Here is a 26721-nt window from a genome sequence, read left to right on the forward strand (position 1 = left end):
GCATTGAGTCAATTAGATGCCTCAACTTCATTAGCTCAAGTTCTGCAGGCGCCTACAGCTGGCACCCTATTGCTGCATTTTCCAAGTCGCTGAGGCTCATTTCCCACATACCCCGCCCGCACCAATTTGGCTTGTGATTGCCCCATAAAATGCTGGGGACATAAAATACTAGTCAGTTGGATTTTGAATTAACTTAATTGGCCTTTAATTGGACTTTGTTGGATGGTGAGTGAAGTCCCCATCTGGCTTGCTATTCACTAACTCACTCATTTTTCCAGAACCTCTTCATCTAATTCAGGGTCGCGGGGAGTCGGAGCATGTCCCAACAAGCAATGGGCATTAGGTGGGGTACACCCAAGACAGGAAGCCAGTCCATCACAGGGCACGCACTGATACATACACACACAGACACATACACAGGACAATTTATAACCAGCACACCTTTGGACAGTGTGAGGAAACCGGAGCACCCAGAGGAAACCCACGCAGACATGGGGAGAATGTGCAAACTCCGCTTGCCATACACATGAAAAAATGGCGTTCAGGCATGATGACATCGGGGTCCAACCTAAAGTCATCACATGACATTTTATGCCCCTTCCACCTATGTCAACAGCCGCTATGACCAGTACTGTATGCCCCATGCTGGAAATGACATGCAATTGGATGCCCCAGTACAGAAAAAGTATTAAGATCATAGAGAACATAGAGATTGATAATGAGACTGGGGCAAATAAAGCTAAGTAGAAATTTAATAGAGATGATTTTAAATGATAAAGGAATTTAATAAGATGAATATGGGATGACTATTTCCTCTGGGTGAGGTATCAGGGAGGAGTGGTCACCACTTTTAGCCAGTCACTTAGGGAATGAGGAGAGAAATTTCTTTAGTCAGGGGGTTGTTGGAGCAGGAATGCTTTGCCACCATCAGTGGTTGAGGCAGAGGTCATTGTATCTTTTAAAGAAAAACTGAGTAAATATTTGAAGCAAAGAAGGATGCTGCGTAATGAAAAGTCAATAGGCGCTGGGATTACCAAAGAGCAAAGCCTCCTTCTATATTTCAAATTTCTGTAGATGCTATCTTTTAGCATTAAAAGTATAAAGTACCCGTTTGCTAAAGTCTCCTCTTCCATAAGCTTCTTTGGTTTATGTTCTCAACAATATTGTGACCAGATGAGGAGTGAACTGGTTCCCACTATTCAGCCTGCTCCGTTGGTCACTTCAAAGGTTTAAGTTTCCTTTTCACGAGGATATGCCTTTTCCAAATCAGAAGGTATTAAATCATTTAAGCGATCAGCAAAAAGGAGCCAATCAAACGAGATTTTTCTTGAGTTAAAGAAAGAGCAGATTTATTAACCACTAAACTTGGGAAAAAATAAAAATATGATTTCACACTCACAGGTATCAAAAATAGGGAAGTTAGAGTTCAATAAAAGAATATACTTGATTGAAACTTAATTGAAACATATAAGACCCTGAGAGGTCTTGACAGGATGTAGAAAGGATGTTTCATCTTGTGGGAGAATCCAGAACCACAGATCACAGTTTAAAAATAAGGGGTCATTCATTTAAGAAACAGATAAGGAGAATTTTATTCTCTCAGACGGTCGTAAGTCTTTGGAACTCTCTTCCTCAAAAGGCGGTGGAAGTAGAGTCTTTGAATATTTTTCAGATAGAGGTAGACAGATTCTGATAAGCAAGGGAGTGAAAGGTTATCCAGGTAGGCGGGAATATGAAGTTGAAGTTATGATCTTATTGAATGGCGGAGCAGGCACAAGGGGCCAAATGGCCTATTCCTGCTCCTAATGCATATGTTCATATGTATGTTTGTATACAGTTAAGTGTCCTTTGATTGTCCTTGAGGCATAGATTTTTAAATTTGCGGCCGATTTGGATTAGCTAATTCTGTGGATATGGTCAGATGTAAAAGATGTTGCGATTATTCCGAGATCTCAGTTTGCAGGTAGATTTCAAGTAAAGTTTGCTTCTGAATTGGGTAATATACTTGTTCCTAAAGAGAGAGCGAGAGAGAGAGAGATGGAGAGAGCCCAGCTTTTAGTCTGTTTCCTCTGCTGAAAGCTTTCTTTCAATCTCTCTGCAGTAGCTGCAGGATGGCTTTGAAATATTCCACCCATTGTGTATTTCCAAGAGGTTTTGAGTAGGTTTGTCTGTGGTAGTCATTGTTTCAATATCCAGTACTTTGCATTTTAATTACTCTTTCTTAGATACGGATGAGTTTCGATGGGTCTCTGAATGATAGGAAATGTCTCTCTCTTCACTCTCCCCAAAGGATGATGTGTTTTTTTTTCACCTTCAGCTCGGAAAATGGCCTTGTGTTTTTAAATAGCTCGTTCTGTCTCATTTCAAGTTGCATTCCAGTCAGTTGAAAGTTGAAACATATTTTCAAAAATATCAGGGTATAGCCTTGTGACAACAATGAAATGGACACAGAATACCGGTAAAAATGCTAGAGGATACTTGGTCTCCAAGGATCAGAAATGGGAGGTTGATGCTCCAAACGCCTTGGGCTTGATTTTTAGACTACTCGAGGACTGGAGCTCAGGTTGGCAGATGCTAAAAATAGCACAACCAGCTTGAACGCTGGTTTCCCAATTCCAATCTGCCCGGGCCATTTTTGCAGAGATGAGATGGGGATCAGCAGGGCTATCCACGAGCATGTGGTGGGTAGCCAATCTAAGTCGTTAGATTGCCTTCTAAAGACCAATTAAAGGAGGTTGAATATGATTTTCCAGTTGGCCCCTTGGTCCTCAGAGGTGTCAAGGGCTAATTTAACTGCTTGAAGGTGGCCTCCTGGTAGCATTCCAAGAGGCCAGCCCTCTAGGCAGGCCTAGAGGCTCTCCTTAGAGGCTCCTGCCCACCCCATCACCCACAGTTTTAGAGTGGCTGTAAAATCCATTTTTCAATTTAAATTACAAAAAGTTGGAGTGCGCCTCCATTTTGAAGTGCCTTTTCCTTTACTTACCTGCCATCACAGTCGGCCACTGCTTTCAAGTTTGAAGGCCTCTGTCTGGCCCAGCACCAATTTCAAGAACCTATCCGTCTTCCCAGGGCAAATCACAATGAGTAACTGTTTCCCACACAGTTCGGGCTTCTGATCCATATTTCAGCTTGTCAGCGGGGTTCAGAAGCCAGCAAGGAAATTCATGTCCCTCATTGTTCACCACCTGAGATTAACTAACTGAACACCAAACAGGATTGAAACTGAGATCTCGCTTTTCTCTCTGAGTGCACAACACACCATATGGCTGCAAACACCTACTGAGTCATTCAGGGGAGCCTGGGCACTTTTACAGGAAAGGTAACTTGACCACAGGGATATGTTGCTCTTAATCCAATGCAAATAGTTAATTTTACAAACAAAATCAGTACTTGTTATTTTACTGTGTGGTTCATAATCCACAATGCAAAGCTAGCATTAACATTTTATATTAAAAACTCCTGTGATGTTCCAAGTTTGTAGAGTTAATACAGTAAAGGCAAATACTTCTTCTGTCCACTAGGCGGAACAAAATTGTACCTGTTTAAAAGATGGTTTCTGATTTCATTACATCAAGTGCGTGGGGGGAAAGATTTACTCTCAGTTATTAGAAATAAATATGGGAGACAATTTTTACTTTCTAAATAAAGAAAGCCTTATTTAAGAATGATCAGGAATAAAAACATCACTGAAATTATCCATGGGCTGGATTTCACAGCAGTTGTACAGGCGAAAGGAGGCGATGGAAAATGCCAAGGGCACTATGCTCGCTGCCTACCTAACTGTCCCGCCCCGTCCCAGCTGAAATTTTACCAAGGTGGGGGAAGCGTCAGGCTGCCCACCTGCCTGTGGACCAATTGGGGCCCTTAAGTGGCAATTAATGGCCACTTAAGGACCTCATCCCGCCACCTCAAGGGTTTAACCACTGGTATGAGAGGTCTATGCCAAGCGTCCAGCTTGGAACTCTCACTGCGCAGATTGGTGGCGGGAAAGGGTGAAGGGGAGGATGTGTCTCCTTAACAGGCCCCATGGATCCAATAGAGGACTGCTCCCTCCCACTCCACTCAGTTCCCCTCCCCTCCCTGTCTAGCCCAGTCCCGGTATCTTTCACTCTGGCTCCGGCTCCTCAGCACTGGGGGCTGCTTTAGTTCCAGTAGTGGCCACTCATCCTGCTGGTGCTGTTGGGAGCAGAGAGCTGCTAGCCATTTGATTTGTTGGCAGTTCTCAGAGGTGCGACTTTCTGCCCAGGTGGGGCCAAAAGTCCTGCCTTGAACCAGTTAATGCCCGCAACTGCCTGCAAAGCCAAATTGGGAGTGGGCTTGCCCCCAACTTTTTTGCTGGAGAGGGGGAGGGGGCAGTGGTGGGAGGGCAGGGACTCTGGAGTCCCATTAAATCCAGACCTATGTGTAAAAAAGAAACCAATAGATTTTGGCAGTTCGCTTAAGGCTAACTTTATTAGTTGTATTTTGATGGTAGGATTTGCTTTACATTTTTCACATTACCTGCCTCTCAGGCCAAGTAGCAAATGTAGTTGAGAGATGAGCAGACAATCCACTTATGCAGAGTAAAACAATTGCTACTGAGAATTCATTGTAAAGGATGATTTCAATCGTAAACATCCATCCCATCATTCTGCACTGCCACCAAATTTGTGCTACAATGTTCTACACCATTCTGCTACCTGTTTTAGGTCAGGCGTTTTCCTTCTGTTAAAATCTTCTATTCATTAAAACGTTCGGCCAACTAACAGAATTGCACAAAACTTTAGTGTTACTTCCTATGGCTTTACAGAAAATGCTAATATAAACATTAAAATATTTTCTTCATTATTCTAATCATAAAATCTATCTTTTCCCTGTGGATTCTACAATAATTAAAAATATTAAAAACAGAAATTCATAATCTGGAAAGTGCTGTCATGAGGGCACAAAAAACCGCATGCAGATTTTATTTTGGGTGCTGTAATTTATACATTTCCATATTTGGCTGACTGCTCCACTGGAGGAATTGGGAATTTCACCAAGACTAAAAATGCTGCATGGACTGATGTGATTTCCCAGCCCTCAAATTTTCTATGCCTTAATGAAATGACTCCGCAGATACTTGTTAGTCTCTTATTTCTCAGGGAATCTCCATATGCCACATTTTTTTTAAAAAATGAATGCCGGTCCTACCTGCATAGACTGCACAACTGTGCACAGAGATTGAACAGCTTGAGCATGGGAAGAGATGGGTAGTTAATTTTCTATTCAAGCCACTGGAACATTCTCAGAGCAGCAAAAATGACAGTACTCAACATGGGTGCTGATAAATTAATTAATATATGCATTATAAAGAAAACCTAATTTTACTCAGGAGCAAAAAGTAAGTTGCTATCAAATTGAAAGAAACAATGGGGTCTCATTCATTTTCTCCCATTTGATAGCAACCTCTTCAACTCAAACCACGGCAAGATTAAATTGAAGATAAAGATTTTAATAGTTCAGGTGAAGTATGACTAATGATTGTAGCAAGCATAAATTGTTTTAAAAATTGTCCTTGGAAGTGTGAGCACCACTGCAGAACAATTAACTTAATTAACCAGACACATGCATATTCATAAGGCTGTTAATGTCTCCTATATCCAAGCTGACAAATGTGTTGTAACGACTTTCTACTCAAGCATATCTCAAATTCTTCTAAAAACTATGTTGATACTAGCAGTTTAATTTTGGTTATTTTTCTCTTAATTATCAGTCAAAATAGAACTAAGCAACATTTTGCCCACAAAATTAATTGGTAAGTAAGCAGTTATACAATGAGCTAAAAGTGTGCAGACTTAGTTCATAGCCGGAAATATATAAACTCTCATGCTGGATTTTTTCATATTGTTTCAGAAAGCCTTTAATTTGGTGTCAGCCTGAAACACAATGCATCTTAATTCTTCTTTCCTCACATGTCTTTATGCCTTTAGAACAACTGAGAACGGTTTTGCTTTGCCGATCTCAAAAAAAATTCCATTTAAATTTGATCTAGTAAAATATTTACAAAACCAAATTAAAAATTTAAGCTTTATTATTTGTAGCAGTTAACATTTTGAAGCTAGTATAACACAAATTAAACATCTGAACCAACATCTTGTGTTCAATGCTTTGTTATATACATTGAACAGAAATATCACTTCTGCACTCCAGTTAATAACAAGTCTATATGTACAGATCTAATAAAAGTATCCATAATATTTGAGGTGGCCAATACAATCATATAACTATTTATGAGAAATTATACTTGCAGGTGCACATTTTGATGTTACAACACTTCCTTCAAGTGACAGGGATAGTTTTTCCAGTAATCAACTTACTTGTGTTGTTTATATCAAACAATTAAATATCTAGAACAAAAACAGAATTACCTGGAAAAACTCAGCAGGTCTGGCAGCATCGGCGGAGAAGAAAAGAGTTGACGTTTCGAGTCGTCATGACCCTTCGACAGAACTTGAGTTCGAGTCCAGGTAAGAGCTGAAATATAAGCTGGTTTAAGGTGTGTGTGTGGGGGGCGGAGAGATAGAGAGACAGAGAGGTGGAGGGGGTTGGTGTGGTTGTAGGGACAAACAAGCAGTGATAGAAGCAGATCATCAAAAGATGTCAACGACAATAGTACAAAAGAACACATAGGTGTTAAAGTTAAAGTTAGTGATATTATCTAAACGAATGTGCTAATTAAGAATGGATGGTAGGGCACTCAAGGTATAGCTCTAGTGGGTTTTTTTTATTTTTTTTTATATAATGGAAATAGGTGGGAAAAGGAAAATCTTTATAATTTATTGGGAAAAAAAAAGGGGGAAACAGAAAGGGGGTGGGGATGGGGGAGGGAGCTCACGACCTAAGTTGTTGAATTCAATATTCAGTCCGGAAGGCTGTAAAGTCCCTAGTCGGAAGATGAGGTGTTGTTCCTCCAGTTTGCGTTGGGCTTCACTGGAACAATGCAGCAAGCCAAGGACAGACATGTGGGCAAGAGAGCAGGGTGGAGTGTTAAAATGGCAAGCGACAGGGAGGTTTGGGTCATTCTTGCGGACAGACCGCAGGTGTTCTGCAAAGCGGTCGCCCAGTTTACGTTTGGTCTCTCCAATGTAGAGGAGACCACATTGGAAGCAACGAATGCAGTAGACTAAGTTGGGGGAAATGCAAGTGAAATGCTGCTTCACTTGAAAGGAGTGTTTGGGTCCTTGGACGGTGAGGAGAGAGGAAGTGAAGGGGCAGGTGTTGCATCTTTTGCGTGGGCATGGGGTTGTGCCATAGGAGGGGGTTGAGGAGTAGGGGGTGATGGAGGAGTGGACCAGGGTGTCCCGGAGGGAGCGATCCCTACGGAATGCCGATAAGGGGGGTGAAGGGAAGATGTGTTTGGTAGTGGCATCATGCTGGAGTTGGCGGAAATGGCGGAGGATGATCCTTTGAATGCGGAGGCTGGTGGGGTGATAAAAGGATCAAAGAATCATCCTCCGCCATTTCCGCCAACTCCAGCATGATGCCACTACCAAACACATCTTCCCTTCACCCCCCCTTATCGGCATTCCGTAGGGATCGCTCCCTCCGGGACACCCTGGTCCACTCCTCCATCACCCCCTACTCCTCAACCCCCCCTATGGCACAACCCCATGCCCACGCAAAAGATGCAACACCTGCCCCTTCACTTCCTCTCTCCTCACCGTCCAAGGACCCAAACACTCCTTTCAAGTGAAGCAGCATTTCACTTGCATTTCCCCCAACTTAGTCTACTGCATTCGTTGCTCCCAATGTGGTCTCCTCTACATTGGAGAGACCAAACGTAAACTGGGCGACCGCTTTGCAGAACACCTGCGGTCTGTCCGCAAGAATGACCCAAACCTCCCTGTCACTTGCCATTTTAACACTCCACCCTGCTCTCTTGCCCACATGTCTGTCCTTGGCTTGCTGCATTGTTCCAGTGAAGCCCAACGCAAACTGGAGGAACAACACCTCATCTTCCGACTAGGGACTTTACAGCCTTCCGGACTGAATATTGAATTCAACAACTTTAGGTCGTGAGCTCCCTCCCCCATCCCCACCCCCTTTCTGTTTCCCCCTTTTTTTTTCCCAATAAATTATAAAGATTTTCCTTTTCCCACCTATTTCCATTATATAAAAAAAATAAAAAAAAAACCCACTAGAGCTATACCTTGAGTGCCCTACCATCCATTCTTAATTAGCACATTCGTTTAGATAATATCACCAACTTTAACTTTAACACCTATGTGTTCTATTGTACTATTGTCGTTGCCATCTTTTGATGATCTGCTTCTATCACTGCTTTTTGTCCCTACAACCACACCAACCCCCTCCACCTCTCTGTCTCTCTATCTCTCCGCCCCCCACACACACACCTTAAACCAGCTTATATTTCAGCTCTTACCTGGACTCGAACTCAAGTTCTGTCGAAGGGTCATGAGGACTCGAAACGTCAACTCTTTTCTTCTCCGCCGATGCTGCCAGACCTGCTGAGTTTTTCCAGGTAATTCTGTTTTTGTTTTGGATTTCCAGCATCCGCAGTTTTTTTGTTTTTATTAATTAAATATCTAGTGTGAGCATACCATGTCACTCTATCTCCCCAACGTGTCACATAAATGTGTACGTCACACTTGCACTTGATGACCTCAAATATTATATCATAAAAAGGATCAAATCACTATTAACTGAATAATGATGATTACCTGAAAAATGACTAAGAGGAATGGATATTTGACTGGTGCAATCTGTGACTGACAGTTAAGAGACCAGGAAATTCTCTGAGTTACTATCTGATTTGGGGGTGGAAAAATGAACAAGTAGGTTAAGGATTCAAATCTACCCAAAAATTTCACCAGCAGTTGCCTTCCAAAAAATCATCAATCACCTGTAAGATCTACCAGAAGTATTTATTGTCCCACATAAATGAAGCCAATGAGTCCGGTGCCTTCTTCAACAGGAAGGGATTCCACGCCATGAACGTGCAGATAGTGTGTGATCACACGATGCTGATTCTACAAGTCTGTGCAAGGTATCCAGGCAGCTCCCATGATGCCTACATCCTCAGACACTCCCAGGTGCCGGGTCTGTTCAGTGCACCGGTCCAGCTTGATGGCTGGCTGCTGGGTCAGAAGGTGGTTCATGACGCCCCTCCGCCATCCAATATCAGAAGCTGAGCAGCGCTACAATAGGAGCTACGCCTCCATCAGTCTTCTCAAGATGTGCTTCCGATGCCTGGTCCGCTCAGGGGGCGCACTCCAGTACCCCCCAGATCATGTGTCGCTGATAGTGGTTGCTTGCTGCGCTCTACACAATCTTGCGCTGTAAAAGGGGGAAGCAATTTACAATGAAGATGTCCACACACTGTCTGTGGCTGCACACGATGAGTCCAGCCCTGATACTGAGGATGAGCATGCACAGGGAAATGTTGAGTGGGTAGACACTGACCCGGGAGTACATCAAGAAGCCAGGGACACCCGGGAGGCTTTAATCCTACAAACTTTCAGCTAGCACAACACAAATGGATCAGCAGGACCAGCCTTGTGTGGCGCATCCATACTCAGCACCTAAGTGCAAAATCTGCCAGGTCATCAGCAGGAACTAAGGGCCTTGGACACAAATTTGAATGTCCAAACAAACACTCATGACATTTTTCTTAAACATACACATGCAGAACAAACGAGCCACCCTCAGCCATGGTCACACATCTGATTTTTAATTTTAACATCAGATGTTCTCCCAGTTGCAAAACAATACTGTAAGCAAGCAAAAATAAATTATAAGGGCCGAATCTCGGGCCAATACAAAAGCACCAGTGAGAAACCCGTGGCGTGCCTAATGTGCCTTACGTTTCTGTTTGTGGGTGATATGTCTCGGTGCTGCCCCATCGCTTGGAGTGGCATCTGAGACAACCTGCTGACTCTGCTGTCCTGTTGGCCTCGATGACCTTGGCAGTCGCCCTCGGGCCCGTGGAGCCTGTGCTGGCCCCACCTGGGAGGGATCTGCCAGTTTCACAGCTGGCATATCCCCAGTTGTCGCAGTCTCACTGGATGATACAGTGATTGGGAAAGGAGCGGAGGAGCTGGTGCCCTCATCCAGAGCGCCGTGAGAGGAGCCCGCAGGTATGACAGGCAGCTGCTGCGCAACGTGAGGTTGCCTTGGACCTCCCTGCTCACCGTCGATGGATGGGCAACGAGCTGGGAAGCTTGAAGCCCACAACATCTCCCACACTGGCACTGACGAGCTGTGGTCCAAGTGCAACCCCAGGAGGACCTGAATGTTCTCCTGGAGGCGCCTCTGCACGAGAGTCATCACTCTCTCCATGGAGGAAGCATGACGCTCTGCCATGAGGCTCATTGCATCAGTGATGTTCCACACGCACTCCACCATGGACACCAAACGAAGCATAGCTCATGTATCACGCCCAGATACTCCTGTACACTGAGCCACATTTCCTGTAGCTGTTGCATCATAAACTGAGCATGTACCTGGTCCCCTGCAGTCCACCGACTGCTGGCGCCATTGGCACTCTGTCTCTGCCAGCACCTCCAGCAATTGTGAAGTGCCCTTTTCACTGTGCCCAGGGCACTAGCCAATGTTCCAATGCCAACTGAGATGCTAGTATCTGTGCTGGTGCCGGCCTCGCAGAAATGGTGTGACGTACGTGACACTGGAGTGCCCTCAGGTGTGAAAAGTTGGTGAATCTTAAGGTTAGGAATATGAGAAGGACTTTGAATTCAGGAGTTGGTGTGAGCTTTTTTAATGCGCTGAGAGTGCAATATGGCTTTGGCAGTTGCTAAGGCATGAAGTTATAACTTTGGCTGGTTTACAAAAGGTAACTAAAATTAAGTTAATGGAATTGGTGAATGAGTTACAGTCGGGATTACCTGCAGGGGTAAGGAAAACAGAACACAGCTGAAGTGATAGCACGGCATTTAAAGTTGGAAGTGATACCTGACACTAATGAGTCACAGCTGGAGGTAGTGAGACTTCAGTTAGAAATGAGGACGCTTGAATTTGAGCAAAGGAACGGAGAAAACTTGAATTGGAGGCAAATGAAAAGGAAAAAGAGTTGGAAATGAAAAAACGGGAACAAGAGGCAACAGAAAAAGAAGAGAAAAAGAGAGATTATTTCAAAAAGAAATGGAAATGCGAAAAATTAATCTTCAGAGGGAAAAGGTAGCAATGAAAGAGAGAATGAAGGAAAGAGGTAGAGAGTACCAGTTTAAAAAGCTAGATTTTAAAAAGGAGACATCAGATGCTGAGGAAAGTTCTGATGATGAGAAAACGTTTAACCTAAGAGCCAGTACGGAGATGTTTAAATTTGTAGAAGCTCTTCCAAAGATGAGGAAAGAGATGTTGAAGCATTTTTTAAAATTTTAGTTGAGAAGCTAGCTAAACAGATGGAATGATCTCAGGAAAACTGGGCATTGTTGTTACAATCCAGGTTGTAGGTAGAGCACATGAGGTTTATGCTTCACTGTCAGAAGAAATGTCAGTGAATTATGATCTGGTAAAAAAAGGCTACTTTGAGTGCGAATGAGTTGGTTCCTGAGGCATACAGGCAGAAATTTAGGAACATGAGAAAACAGACTGAGCAAACTTATACTGAGTTTGAAAGAGTAAAGCAAAGTAATGTTGACTGGTGGATATGGGCATTAAAGATAGAGATGACATATGCAGCTCTTAGAGAGGTAATTCTTTTGGAACAATTTAAAAATTCAATTCCCTCAGTAGTGAGAACTCATGGGGAAGAACAGAGGGTTCAAACACTAAGACAAGCAGCAGAGATAGCTGATGATTATGAGTTGGTTCATATCCTAAACTTTTTTTTGTCACTCTTTTAAATCAGAAAGGGAAGGTGAAAGGAAGATGGGTTGTCAGAGAAGAGAAGGAATAGGTGAAAATTCGCAGTAAGTTTTTTCTCAAAATAAAAGAGATGCTGAGAGTAGAAGTGACACTCGAAAATTGAGGTGTTTTCATTGTAATAAAGTTGGACACATGAAGTTGGTATGTTGGAAATTATAGGGAAATCTGTTGGAATTATAGGGGGGCAGAAAAGTTCTGGAAATAAAAGTATTGTGGGTTCTGAGGTTCAGGCACAGAAAAAACCAGTGGTTTGTGTACAGGTAAAACAGGAAGAATCAGTGATAGGTAAAGAAATGGGAATGTGTTCACAATTTACCCAAGAGAATTCTGGGGAGCAGGTTGCAGAAATGTTTAAAGATTTTGTACGTGAAGGGAAAGTCTTTCCTTGTGTACAGGGTGGAGTAGGTAAAGATGTTAAAATTTTAAGAGACATATCTTGTTGTGGGATAGTGATATTTGTTCTTTAGAGGGGGTATTGCGGGAACAGGTGATAATAAGTGGGATTCATGGAGATGCCAAACCTATTCCATTGTGGAAGATAAATTTAAAGAGTTATTGGAAAACAGGTGAGATGATTGTTGGGGTAGTGGAAAAATTGCCCATTGCAGCGGTTCAATTTATTTTGGGTAATGATACAGTTGGATCCCAGATGTGGGTGATGCCTATGGTAGTTGAGCAGCCTGTAGATGTGTTTTCAACAGAAGTGTTGAAGGGAGAGCATCCTGGATTGTTTCCAGATTGTGCGATAACAAGATCACAGGCTCATAGGTTGAAACAAGAAGAACAGGAAGTTCAAAGGCAGAGAGAGGGTGTGGAAGTCCAGTTAGCTGGCACTGTGTTTGATGACGTTGTTTAGGTAGAAAGACTGGAAGACAATGTAGCTGAGGCCTTTGACTCAAGACATTTAATGGAGTTACAGAAAAAAGGATTCACAAATAAAACATTTGTATCAGGCGGCATACTCAGAAACTGAGGCAAACTGTATTCCAGAATGTTATTACCTTAAGGGTAATGTTTTAATGAGAAAATGGTGGCCTTAACATGTTTCAGCGAATAAAAGCTGGAGTGAGGTGTATCAGATTATAATGTCATTTGGATATAGGAATGCAATTCTGAAAATTGCTCATGAAATTCCAAGGGGTGGCCACTTAGGAATTAGAAAGACACAGGCGAAAATACAAAAACATTTTTATTGGCCTGGATTGCATAAGGATGTAGTCAAATTCTGCAGAACATGTCACACATGTCAGGTAATCGGGAAATCACAACCAGTGATTAAGCTGGCACCTTTAACTCCAATTCCAGCATTTGAAGAGCCTTTCACTAAGGTGATGATTGATTGTGTAGGACCCCTCCCTAAGACTAAAAGTGGAAATCAGTACTTACTGACAATAATGGATGTGTCTGCTAGGTTTCCTGAAGCAATATCTTTGAGAAATATTACAACAAAGAAAATTGTGGAAGAGTTTACTAATTTTTTTTTACAAGATATGGTTTACCAAAAGAAATACAATCAAATCAGGGTTCAAATTTCATGTCAAGGCTGCTTAAGGAAGTAATGAACAGTTTGGGCATAAAACAGTTTAAGTTAACAGCTTACCATCCTGAGTCACAACGGGCATCAAACTCTTAAAACTATGATGAGGGCGTATAGTCAGGATTATCCACAGGACTGGGATGGGGGGATTCTATTCCTGTCATTTGCTATTAGGGATGATCCTAATGCATCGATTGGTTTTAGTCCTTTTGAACTAGTTTATGGTCATGAGGTAAGAGGCCAATGAAAATGATTCATGAGAAATTGCTGGGTCAAAATTCAGAAACTATTCTCCTGGATTGTGTATCAAACTTCAGAGGGAGATTGGACAGAGCATGAGTTGGCTAGGGAACATTTAAAGATATCATAGCAAATGATGAAAGTGAAGGCAGGCAGGAAAGCTACAGCTCATAGTTTTGTTGCTGAAGATAAAGTGTTACCAGTACTGGGTGACTCATTAAAGGCAAGTGGGCCTTACAGGATTGAAACGAAGCTGAGCAAAGTAAATTATTTAATAAATACTCCAGAAAGAAGAAAGAAGCAGAGGGTGTGTCATGTATATATGCTTTAAAAAATACTTTGACAGGGAACAGAACCAAAAGGAGGTGTTAGTCATGGTAGATAATGAGAAAGAAATAGAAATGCAGGATTCTAAAATTGATTTTCCTCTAATCAAATTGGATAATAAGGGGGTACTTTAAAATTTAAATGTAATGTTGTGTTAACTTCGAGACAAGTGTCAAAGTGGTTTGGAGAAGCTATTGCAGTCACACAAATCTATTTGTGGAAATAAGTTAGGGAGGACCAATTTAGTTATACATGATGTGTGTGTAGAAGATTCATCTTTGCTAAGGCAACATCCTTATAGATTAAATCCGGCAAAGTTATCACAAGTACAGAAAGAAACTGAATTCACGCTTCAAAATTATATCATTGAGTCTATTTGCAGTAACTGGAGTTCATCCATTGTGCTAGTACCAAAACCAGGTGGAACACAAAGACTGTGGGTGGAATTTTCCCAAATTTGCACTAAGTGTGCTAGCGGCAAGGCAAAATGGTGTCCTACCCACCGATGGCGATGGCAGGTTTTCACAATGTATCGTTCCAAACCCTCCTCGTTATTTGTGCACTTTGGGGAAACACACTGTTTCCATGGCGGATGGATTCTCATTCGCCCTCCCTCCATCATGCCGGCCGCCATGTTTAAAAGGCAGCTGCCAGCATGCCGCTCATGACCACCAGCTCACCACCACTGCCTGGGAGACATGGCCAGCAAAGGGAAAAAGACTGCAGCTCCCCAGTGTAATGACGGGTCCCTCCAACGACTGCTGGATGCCGTGGAGGCCCGCCGGGATGCCCTCTACCCCCGCTCTTGCCACAAGATGGACAATAATGTGGCCAATCCAGCTTGGGAGACGGTGGCAGTGGTGGTCAGCGCCAATGCCCTTCAGAAGAGGACAGCCAACCAGTGCCACAAAAGGATGAATGATCTCCTGCGTTTTGCCAGGATAAGTTACTCTTTTCATCACTCTCAACTCACACACTCACAAACCCATCACACATCCACAGGGCCCTCACTCACTGCCAGTTCAAGGGACATCACCATTCACTCTCTCACACACACCTTCATTGCCCTCAGTCCATCCATGGGACCACTCACCACCCACACATGCCAAATTTATCATCTGGCCCGGCAGACGCCCTGCTTACACTTTCTCCATCTCTATCTATGCAGGACAAGCTGGCACACAACAAGAGAGAGAGGCCGCAGACTGGTGGAGGAATGCCCAAAATCAAGGTCCTCATGGACTTTAAAAACAGAGCTATCCAACCGGCTGGTCAGGATCTGGACCTGTCCTGTGCTGATGGTGAGGTTGGCGCTGCTCCACCAAGTGAGGATCCAGCAGTGCAACATCCATCAAACAGCCATGCCGTGAGTGATGTGTCCTCTTTCACAGGCCACAGCCATGCACTAATTATCTCTCCTTGCTTTCACAGGCAAATCTGCCAAACAGCCAATAGAGTCCATGACCCAGGGCCTCCTATCAAGCCACAAAGAAACCTCTGAAGGAGAAGCTGAAGGCACCCTCCTCGAAGTTCTGACACAGCGCTCACCCACACCCTCCAGCAGCACAAAGACACACACCTCGGTGGGACCTAGCTTTAGAATAGACACGGGATCACAATCTGGTGAGCACATCACACTGTCTGATCCAGAGCAGGTGATGGCAGGAACTTCCCTGGACCACGGCATTCGGAGGGCTGCTGGAGGCCAGGAATTTGCTGAATCCGAGTCAGATGACAAGCCTCTGGATTCGTTCATGTCACAGTTTCTGGAGCTGCAAGGGCAAGCTTGGGAATACCAGGAAGGGAAGTCCGCTGTACTCCTCAGATGGCAAGGCACGATGGAGGTGAGGTGATAGCACCGGCATGCCAATGCACTAAGGTCAACACTGTAGGATGGTAGCAGCCACGGAGACCTTGTCCAGGACACTGCTCCTGCATTGCTATGTGCGCTCAACTCCATCGCTGACACCATAGTTGGCTTATAACTACATGAGAGGGGTGCGGGGCAGCTCTGTCTCACTCCAGCTACACCTTCCCCTCAAGGAGCCAGCCAGGGGCCCACGGCACCCATAGGGAGGAGGATCAGCAGGAGCACACTCCGGGCCAATCCACCCAGGAGACTCCAGGAGTGACTGGCCCATCTGAGTCCCCTCTTCCTGTGACCTCAGCAGCCCCAGCTTCACAGACTGAGGTGGGTGCCACTGTCACACAGTAGCACCCCAAAAGAAGTCCGAGGCCCCCCAAGTCTTGGACCTTCAAAGGACGCCCGCCAAAGTCATCACAGACAGGGTGTCACAGACAGCAGGCTGCCTTCACCTCCACTGTGGATGTCCGAGACGTAGAGGCAGGGTTAGGAAATTTAAGGATAATTAGTTGCACAGCCTGTGCATAGATGTTAATCACTTGTATATACTGTTCACTATTGTCAATAAACTCTCAAGAATGTCTCCCTGCCTACGGCTCCTTGTTCTGATGAGCAGTGTTCTTGTCATTCACAAGATCCCTGCACAAGATAAAGGCAGGTCTCAGTCCAGGGCCTCTCCCTGTGCTCTGTGCAGCCTTCACAGCAAAGTCCGGCCTCACACTCCCTGGAAACATTACTAATGCCTGCACCCAATGATGCTGGTCATTGCTGCCAGAATGTAGTGGGAAGGCGCCACAGAGTTCTCTCATTCTCTCTATGCGCTCTCAGCACCTTTAAAGAGGGGCTGGCCCCCATCTCTTCAGTGTCTGTGACCACTGATACTGTGCTCCAGCTCCTGAAGGGCTCAGGGGCTGAAAGCGGACAAAGCATCAGACGCTTCTAAAGTTTCTAGGCTGTGTCCCCATGATATGAACATGATTACAGAGCGCAAACAAGCTGCCATCAACCAGACAGGAGTCAGACATTCTCAGCGGCTATGAGAAGATTTATGGAGTGTCCCCATCACATGTCATTATCATCATCCTCTTGCAATCGAGCGACTATTAGGGCCTCCACTGCACCTCCGTGAGAGGAGCATTCTCACAGAGGGTATTCACACTGCCATAAGTCAGACTGGAGTCAAATGTTCACAAATACGCGGTGAGGATCTATGGGGTCACCTCACTGCATGTCATCATCAAACTCCACAAATCTGACAATGTGTTTATTTTTCCCAAGGATTATTGGTAGAACTGATACTATGATAGATTTCATTATTAGAGAGATAAAGTCCAAAAACATTGTGAAACAATGGGAATTTGCATTCAAAGGGGAAAATATGTATAAAGGAGAGAAGGTTGTGTGTAAGGGCAGGCATTCTAAGATCCAACACAAGTGTGAAAATCCTCCAGCGTCTAAGCCTCACGCTGCTGTCTACAAAGAACTGAAGCTGAGAAGAACTCATTTTGAATTTGACTCTTCAGGGTACTGTTACTTTGCCTGGGTCTTTTAAAATCTATGTGTCATACTGTTGCCTTAACGAAAGTGTGACTGGAAGTTAATTTAACTAGGGGACTTAGAAGTTATCATAGTAGTAATTTGTAGATCTATGTGTGTGCTTCAAATCATTTCTTCTATTGATAAAGGTTTAATTTAGCTTTGTAAGAAACCTATAAGACTCAGTGGTCTTATTACTACTGAATTCAAGGCACGCACCTCAAAATATATACAAATTGCAAAACAGCTGTGGCAGTTGTTTCAAGTTTCCCTTTGGGGGTTCAGCAGCTCAGCTGTGCCATAAAAATTGTTAATGAGATGGGGCGCACCAGAAAGGGGATTATACGGCATAAAACCCGCCACTGCGGTTAGTAGGTAAAACATCTTTTTTCACGCCCGTTACCACACTTGATGCAAATCTGGGACGATTCCATCCATTTTAATATTGGAAAGAGAGGATTTCCTTGAGGGCGCCAGAGGTTACAGTTGAGAAGCAAAAAAGGTAGGATCATGCGACATGGGGTATTCTATATGCCTCCAAATAGTGAGAGAGATATAGAGGAACAGATCTGGAGGGAAATCACAGGGACGTACAAGAACTATTGAGTGGTTACACTGCAGTCCTCAATTACCCAAACATTGCTTGGGACAATGTTAGACTAAAGGATAAGGAGGGGGAGGAATTTCTAAGCTGTGTTCAGGGGAACTTCCTTGATTAGTATGACCTCAGCCCAACTAGAAATGAGGCATTTCTGGATCTGGTGGAGGGAAATGAGGTGGACCAAGGGCAGGATTTTATGGGGATGGGGGTTTGGGAGGCGCTATTACTGCTCCCCTGGAAAGCCTGCCCCTCAGCGATAACATGTTGAGGGCAGGCTAAACAAGTTCAGGATCAGACTTCCATCTCCTAGTGAAGAGGAACTCCCACCCTTGATTGGCCAGTGGCTCTAGCAGTCCTAGCAGCGCCAGAGTTCTGTAGAGGGTACTGCCGTAACTACAAAAATGCGCAGGGAGAAGAGTGATGGCCACCGGAGAGAGGCAAGTCCTGGGATTTTAAGATGGGGAGGGATCTCAGCGCCTAGGAAGGGGGTGAAGGATGGTGGGGTTTGGGTTCTCGAGGTCAGATGGAGAGCAACAAAGGAGGTGGTGACATTTTTGGGAAGGGGTTATCCCCAGTGCACACAGGGCATGAACCCCCCCCCACCCCCCACCAATTGATGTGCCCCTCTTCTTTCCTGCCTCTCAAAGAACCCTTTCAAATACAGCCTTCGCACTCTGGCCTGTCTGCCACTGCCCAGCGTTTAATGGCAGTGGAGGCAGATGGAGGCCTCAATTAATTGACAGTTAAGGGCCTCAATAGGTCTAAGAGCGGGCGGCCTAGTGGGCAACTTATCCACCCTCATATTATGGGAAACAGGTCGGGGTGGGAACCCAATATATTTCACATACCCCCTGCCGAAAACATGCCAAGCTGGGGGCTGTAAAATCCAGCCCCAACTGTCTATGGGAGTCATCTAGGTAAGAGTGATCATCGTATCGTGTGGTTTACATAAGTAATGGAGAAGAGCAAGGAAGTATCCAATATAACATTTCTAAATTGGAAGAGGGCTAATGTGATGAGAAGGGATGCCCACCCGATGCATCACAACTGCAGGCAGAGATGTACAGAGGCTGCCTTCACCTCATCCAAAGTGACAAGGGGAACGCTGCATAGAAGTGGCTGAGAGCATAGGCCAAGCACTGAGTGGGGCACTAGGGTTTGTTCCACCTGTAAATGTGCACTTCTCCTTTTTAATACTATGTTAATATTGACATATGACATCAGAGGTGTGAGCTTCCAATCTTTCACGACAAGATAGGAAAAAAGGGAAAAGGTGGTGAAAAGAAGCAAGGGTCCATGGTGTTATGAAACCACTGGTCAGATGTACATCATTCATTGGCAGTAAGAGTGGATCCTTCCAGGCTGTGTCTTCAGCGCAAATGTTCTCACAGGCAACTCAAAGTGAGTTGCAGCCCACGCTGACCCCCAGGTTATGAGGGCTGTGCTAGAAAGTGACTAGATCATATAATTCTTGACATTGCTGGCACCTTGCCAAGGCTTTTGAGTCCTATATCAGCCTCAGCCAACTTCCTATATAGCCAGGGCACCACTGTGCTCTTCATCTCTCATTTACCACTTGTCTTCCATGTCCCTTTCCACCTCTTCCTCTGATGAGCTAGGTCCCTCCACGGCCTGACCCTCTTCAAGGTCCACACCTCGCTGCATAGCCATGTTATATATGGATTACACAGCAGAATGTTCATGACTCTTGCAGGAGTATACTGCAGGGCACCATCCAACTGGTCCAGGCACTGCAAAGGTGCTCAATGGAGGTCCTTATGAGCAGACGGCTGCAGTTCTAGCACCTCTGTGGCTCCATCTCAGGGATTCATAAAGGGGAGAGTGGTTATCTTTCCAAAAGATAACCCTTGTCCCCTAGAATTCATCCATATAGTTTGAGGGGGATGGAATGAATAGCTATAATACCTGGACTGCCTGAGGATGAAGGAGTCGTACCAGGATAGTGAGCGCACGCATAGAGGAAGCTTTAGTTGTGGTCATAGAGCAGTTGAATGTTGAGGGAGCAGAAGCCCATCCTGCTGATGAATCTCATTGTCCAGTCACTGGGTTCTTTTATAGTCACATGGGTGCAATCAATTGTACGCTGCACCTGGCGAAATCCAGCAATGGAGGTGAAACTCATTGTCCCCTGTGTCTGCGAGGCCACATCTGAATAGAATTGAATGTATCGTCCAGCTCTCAAAAAAAAGGCATCAGTAACTTGTGAGATGCAATAGTGTAGCCATATTTGAGAGACCACCAAGATCCACAACTGATCCTTGGAAGGATCCTCGGAAGTGATAAGGAAGTTCAAGGGCACAGTGGCTTTGATGGCTAATGGCAGGATATGGCGAGCAGTGTTGTAAGATATGAAATCTTTCACCATGATGGCACAAATCTCTATGCCTATTTTCCAGGAGGGTCACAGTCTCCTGCGGCACTGGCTATAACATCTATAGGTAGCTCTGTCTTTGGAAGTAGATCAAATGCTGAGAGTATAGCTTCCATTGCCTTCCTTCCCCCATCCCTCCTTATGCCTTGGGATCTGCTTCTCCTGCAGAGGTTGTTGCTCCTCATCACCACTAGACTCGAAAACCAAGTTTCCTTTACCAGCTACTGTCTTCCTTGCATTCAACTAGACTTTCATTAACGTCTGGAAGCCTTACTACACCGCCCCCACCCCCCCCCCGCCCCCACCCTGACCCCCCACCATGCCCCTCTGCTGCCAGGAGGATCATGACACGCTGTGCTTTCCAAGTGCATTTCGACCATTTTTCCCACGACTTGTGCACACCCAATGGCACCTTTGTGCCAATGGCCAAGTGTCCCTCTTACTCATGCTCCCTTTTATGGCCCACCTAATTTCAGGGGGCAGCCATGTGGCTCACTACTGTGTTGCCACTTCCCATGCAACTGGTCTGACCCTGACCCAAAATGCAACCCATGCACCCCCACCAAGGCCCCAAAGTGGCCCTCTATGAGCTCTCGGTGAGCTCATTAACTAGCTTAAAATTGGTCTTATTGCTACGTTGGGCAGGTTTCTGGGACCAGCCTTCCGCCAGCCTGATGAAACTTGCCAGTAGCAGGGATGGCAACAGTGAACTGACACATTAGCCAGCGATGCTATACTGAGTGCCTGCCTGCCTTTGTTCCTGCACCCGATGGGACCTAAAAATCCTGTCACTAATTTCTCCAACCAACTTTCTGATGACTTCCCAATTCAATCACTGCCATAAATATGAAGCAAATGAACTTATGGTTGACAAGTATACCTTTCTTGAAATGGAGATTTTTGATATATTAGAGATCAAGTCAGCATTTTTTTAAAGAGATGAATGTAATAAATTCAATTCTTATACTTCAATGACTTTGACATCAAACCTAACGAAGAAATTAATTTACAGTCCCAACCACTTACACCATCCTCACACATTTTGGACAGCTGTCTATATTGGGCAAATGGCATTAACCATTTGTCATTACGACAGGCATTAAATTACAAGGTCATGCTTAAAATGTAATAAGCATACTGACTATTTTGACAGTTCAAGCAGCTTTCATCAGCTGTTCTCACCTCTTTAATATGCAATTACCTCAGTGATACGTCTACATTGTCCTTTCATGATTTCTGCAACTTGGAATAGGCCCCACTACTTCCAGTTAAGTTCTTATCGATAGCACAAAGTCTCTCCATATTAAGAGTGATGAATCTATCAGCTGTGATTTAATCAGGTGTGTGAGCTGCAATTAAGAATCAGTTTGGGTCAGGAGAGCTGACATCAGGGGCCTGATTTTCTCAATGAAGGTGCCACCCTTGTTCCCGCCAGGCTGCAGCTAACTGGTCAGCTTCAGAACCACCAGCCCCCATGAAAACCTTGGGAAGTCAGAAGGCAAGCTCTTAACGAGCTCCCCAATGACTTCAACATGGCCAATTAACAAGGTGGGCAACTTCACTTTCCTGCCACTTCCCCCCCCCCCCCCCCCCCCCCCCGCCCTCCCACCACCACCACACCCATCCTCAGGAAAGTCATTAGAGTTGGGAAAGGAGGCAGCAGACTAGCATGCAAGCGAGCGGCACCATTCTTTTTGCTGTTTCACCTCCATTCTGTCCAGATTCAGTTGCAAATTTTCAAAATCATTGTCAGTTATGTCCACTTAAAGTTTTTTTTTCTTCCCCCAAGATCTTATTAATTACCATTCCATCAGCTTTTCTGGTTAGTGTCAAATTAGATACTTAGGAGTGAAAATTGAATTATTTCAGGTGATTCAGGATTGACAGGTTTTCGGCTACTGCCACTATCAAATTTATATTTACGTTAATTTAGCCACCATTTTGAATCAAGGTATTTAAACACAAAATAATTAAGTAGAAAGATTTACTGAAAGAGAAAATTATATTTCATTAACTGTTTTTTGTTCTATGTTATCTAGCCTGTGTAGATTACAGTAAAAACTCCAGACCCAGCTAATAATAATTTGCCAAAATTACTTTAGAACTATCCATTTTGTGCCATAGACATTTTTGTTGTAGAAGGGCCAAATGTCCTCAGAACACTTCCTATAGTTGAGTACTTTTTATGGTGGTGGTGCTTCCACAGGCTGTGGGGAGGTGTGACAGCAGGGAGGGTGGAAGGATATTTTACTGAAAATATCTCTACTTAAGCGACTTAAGCGTATTGAATTCCATTATGATTACAATATTTTGTCACTATGTAATTTAATTAAGAGGTTAGTCTAATAGATTTGAGAAAAGCAGTTTATCCTTAGAAAACCAATATATGCTTTGGAGCAAAATCATATTGTAATATTTAATGAGTTCATATTTACAGATCAGGTCTGTACTTTAATATTTAATGTGTAGTACTTTCCAATTATATATTAAACTTAGATAATTAGTTTAAACTTGAGTTTCTAAGTAAAACTTATACACAGTAATGATCTGCCTATTGCATTGAACATTTGATGCACATCTAAAACCAACATTTTCTGTCATTTATAATGTCCGTTGGACAGATATTTAAAGATCACTGAGATGGTGGTGGGTGTCTGGTATTTGCTGCCTGATTCAGTGTGGAGGCAGAAACCCTCAACCCATTTAAAAGATACCTGGATCTTCACCTGAAGTGCTTAACTGCAAGGCTACAGACCAGGTGCTGGAAGGTGGGATTAGAAAATTTTCTTTTTTGGCCAGCGCAGACATGATGGGCTGAATGTCCTCTTTCTGTGCCATAACATTTCTATGGTTCTATCATGCAAGATAATATAAAACAAAAAAAGGTTCATGAGACATACCTTTCTCTTTCAGTAAAAAGAAAAATTTCTACTTAATTATTTTAGATTTAATTACCTGTGTGTGTATATATACATACATATATAAATATAACATATATTCAGACACATACATATATGGTACACATACATATCTAAAATATACACATAAAAATGCTAATTGTTTAACTTAAATTATGAAAGGATGATAAACAGAATAAGAACAGATGCAGATCCAAATGAGTCAGCATTTTCTAAGCCCACCTGCTGGTATTATGCCAAGAGGAAGTGGTGCTCTGACAGGCGTGAAGTTGGAATCGATGTCCCTCCCAGCATCAATCTGGGCTCGGAGGAGTAAACCATGGGCCACTTCACTTGCAGTCCCATCACCACCCACACATACTACTCTGTAGAGCAACAAACAGAACATTATAAGAAATTACAGTAGAGGAAACAGTGTATGTAATTTGAATAAGTAAGCCTATAACCACGTCTTTACTGGGGGAGTGATAGTAAACATGGCCTATTTAATACAACCTTAAATTAGACTGTATCACTTCTCTTTCTGATACTTGCAGAGATTTGTTTTAATGATGTAATAATATAAATTTCTCATTAAACCTTTAGCTACACTTGAATATAATGCAATACTCCATATGTTTATGTTAAAAATTGTTTGCACATTACCATACTTCTGTTTATGTTGTAAGATCTCTAGTTTTAAATGAGCAATAAAATGTGTTAATTAGATTTGCTAATATTATTGTTTTTTTGCTCAACTAATTTGTACCACTTTAGCATAAAAATGTTGAAAATTAGGAACCGGAGCTTAAAACATCCAGTACACAACAGAAACTCTGAAAATATGGCGGAAACAATTAGAGCTCCTTCATTACTGATCAGTGGCTGGTCTCAACTTCCTCAGGATGGGCCCACCACTACATGTGATTCCAATTTCAGTACTTTCTGACTAGTGATCTTATGAAGAACACAGCTGTAGAGTAAAGTATTAATATCAGGAGCACCTGATACTGAAGTAACTACTGATGTAACAAATGATGCAATTTTACATCACCAAGAGACAGATCTGGTGGGAAGCAGAAGTACAACCTTGTGTAGAGTACTGAGATGTACATAGTCCTGTAAATAAACAAGAATGGTTTGTATGAATAACAGTCTATGCTATTCTTAGGATAACAGGTAAACCCTAAAGAATCCCCATCAAGACCTCTAAATCAAGATGAAACATGGTGGCAGCGGGGATGGCAGCGTACAAAGAGTAAAGACACTGAAAAGCTCCAAGAGAAGACTGCAGACCTGAAAGACCTACAAACACTTGGAAAAAGACAAGGAGAAACAATGACTGAAGACTCAACTGAGAATGAAGCATCATTAGCACTGCAGGTGCAAGCAGACAGACAGACATGGAGTCCAGCCAGCAGTGATCACAGATTACAATCTACAAGCCAAACTACTGAAGCAGCAACAGATCTAGAGCTCAGGGTAAACATGGAGTCTATACTGCCACTCCTGGAACCATTCTGAAGTGCTGAAGGCTCGCAAGAGGGTCAACAGTGGGACAATTGTAGGAATAGATTCTCCAGATGCAGAACAACTTCAGGTTTGCGTAAGAAGTAACAGAAGGATCAGGTCAGTACTTTATGTGGTAGGGACCAAAGCAGATGATATTATTACAAGACAGGGCATCAATGAGGCTTTGAGCTCATATGATGAAATCCTCCAGGCATTCGATTCGTATTTCAGTGTTTGAAAATTTGATCACTGAGCGAGCAAAATTTAATAAGAGGCAAAAACCAGGTGAATCCTTGGACTCATTTATAAATGACCTGTACAGACTCAAAGAGAATTGTGACCATGGGATATTCAGAGATGAATTAATACACATGACATATAGTGCTTGGGGTCTTACATGAAACCCTATTGGATCTTTTGAAAATGAGAGAAGATTTAACTCACACAAAGGCAGGACAGACTGAGTTTAGGAAGCAAATCAGAGCGGTTGTCCATGGGTAAAATGATGTCCTTTGGAAAAAATACATGAAGCCATTCAATATGTTGGACAAAAAAAAGAGAAAGTGCAGTGAAGCAAAAGCCCACAAAAATTGGAAAAACAGTGTACCAACCACCATCTTGAGATGCTCTTGGTGTGGCAGGAAAACCCTCCAAAAAGCAGGAACAATGCCCATGAGGGAGAGTTGAGTGCCACAACTATAGGAAATTAGGACATTTTAAAATTGTCTGCAGATCCAAAGTTCCTATAGCTCATAGGAAGAAAGAGATAACATTGAAACCAAGAAGTGGAAAAGCCACACAAAAGACAAATAACCTTCTTAGGACAAGTTAATGAAAAGAAACTAATAGGGTGTATTAAATTAGACGTTGGTGGTCACCCCACAGAATCCAAGCTAGAAAGTGACATGGGTGTTTCAGTATTATCTAATAAAATAAAATAGCTTAAAAATATCACATTACAGCCTTCCTCCATCCAGTTGCAAGGTCAGGGAGGGACTACACTAAAAGTAATAGGCCAACACTTGGCAAGATTAAGATACAAGGATAAAGAAATTGTGGAACCCTTGTATGTGATAAAGAACAAGGAGTAATCAGTACTGAGCAGTTTGCAGCTGACAAGGTTGATAAAATTGCTGACAAGCAGTCCCGTGAGGTATTTAGAAATTAATTTCCATCCCTATTTTCAGGCTTAGAAAGCTGAAAACAGAATATCACATAACCCTAAGGGCAGATGCCAAGCCTATATGTCTCTTCACAATGCGGATAGTCCCTCAACCGCACATAGGGCAGAATTGTCCCAGATTTGCACGAAGTGTAGTAGCGGGCAGGGTAAAGAACATTTTACCCACTGGCAGCAATGGCCGGTTTGTGCGCCATATTGTCTCAATCCCGCCTCGTTAATTATGCATTCCCAGGAAACACACTGTTTCGCTGATGGGTGGCCTCTGAGTCACCCACTACACCATTATCTTGCCGCTTCCTCATGTAGGGTGCTATATTTAACCTGCGGCCACACACACATCTCTCAGTGCTTCCAACCCACAACTGCTGCACAGAAGACATGGACCCAAAAGGCAAGAACACTATGACCCCAATTCAGTGACACATTCCCAGGATGCCTTCTGGATACCGTCGGAGCCTGCCGCAATGTCCTCTACCCCGCTCTGGCCACAGGACACCCATCAATGTCACCACTTGACTTGGGAAGCGATGGCAGTGGTGGTCAGTGCCAATGCTGCACAGAAGATGTTCACCATCCAGTGCAGAAAGAGGATGAATGATCTCATCCATGCCGCCAGGGTAAGACAACCATGTTATCACTCTAAACTCACAAATTCACAAGCCCATCACACATTCACTGGCATCTGACTCACTGTCAGCTCAAGGGATATCACCACTCACTCTCTCACACACACCCTCACATCTCCATCTGGCTTCATCTCCTTTGAA

The 26721-nt window shown here is 43.6% G+C and overlaps 1 protein-coding gene across 1 annotated transcript in view; it reads right to left on the reverse strand.

Annotated features, from left to right (window-relative positions):
* cerkl (ceramide kinase-like) overlaps nt 1-26721 on the reverse strand; it is a 302767-nt gene that overhangs the window by 37166 nt on the left and 238880 nt on the right. The window contains exon 5 of the mRNA XM_041200251.1: nt 23503-23645. Within this exon, the coding sequence (XP_041056185.1) occupies nt 23503-23645 (143 nt within the window). The remainder of the gene's footprint in view (nt 1-23502; nt 23646-26721) is intronic.

This window comes from Carcharodon carcharias, chromosome 12 (assembly GCF_017639515.1).
Source record: "Carcharodon carcharias isolate sCarCar2 chromosome 12, sCarCar2.pri, whole genome shotgun sequence".
NCBI classification, from domain to species: domain Eukaryota; kingdom Metazoa; phylum Chordata; class Chondrichthyes; order Lamniformes; family Lamnidae; genus Carcharodon; species Carcharodon carcharias.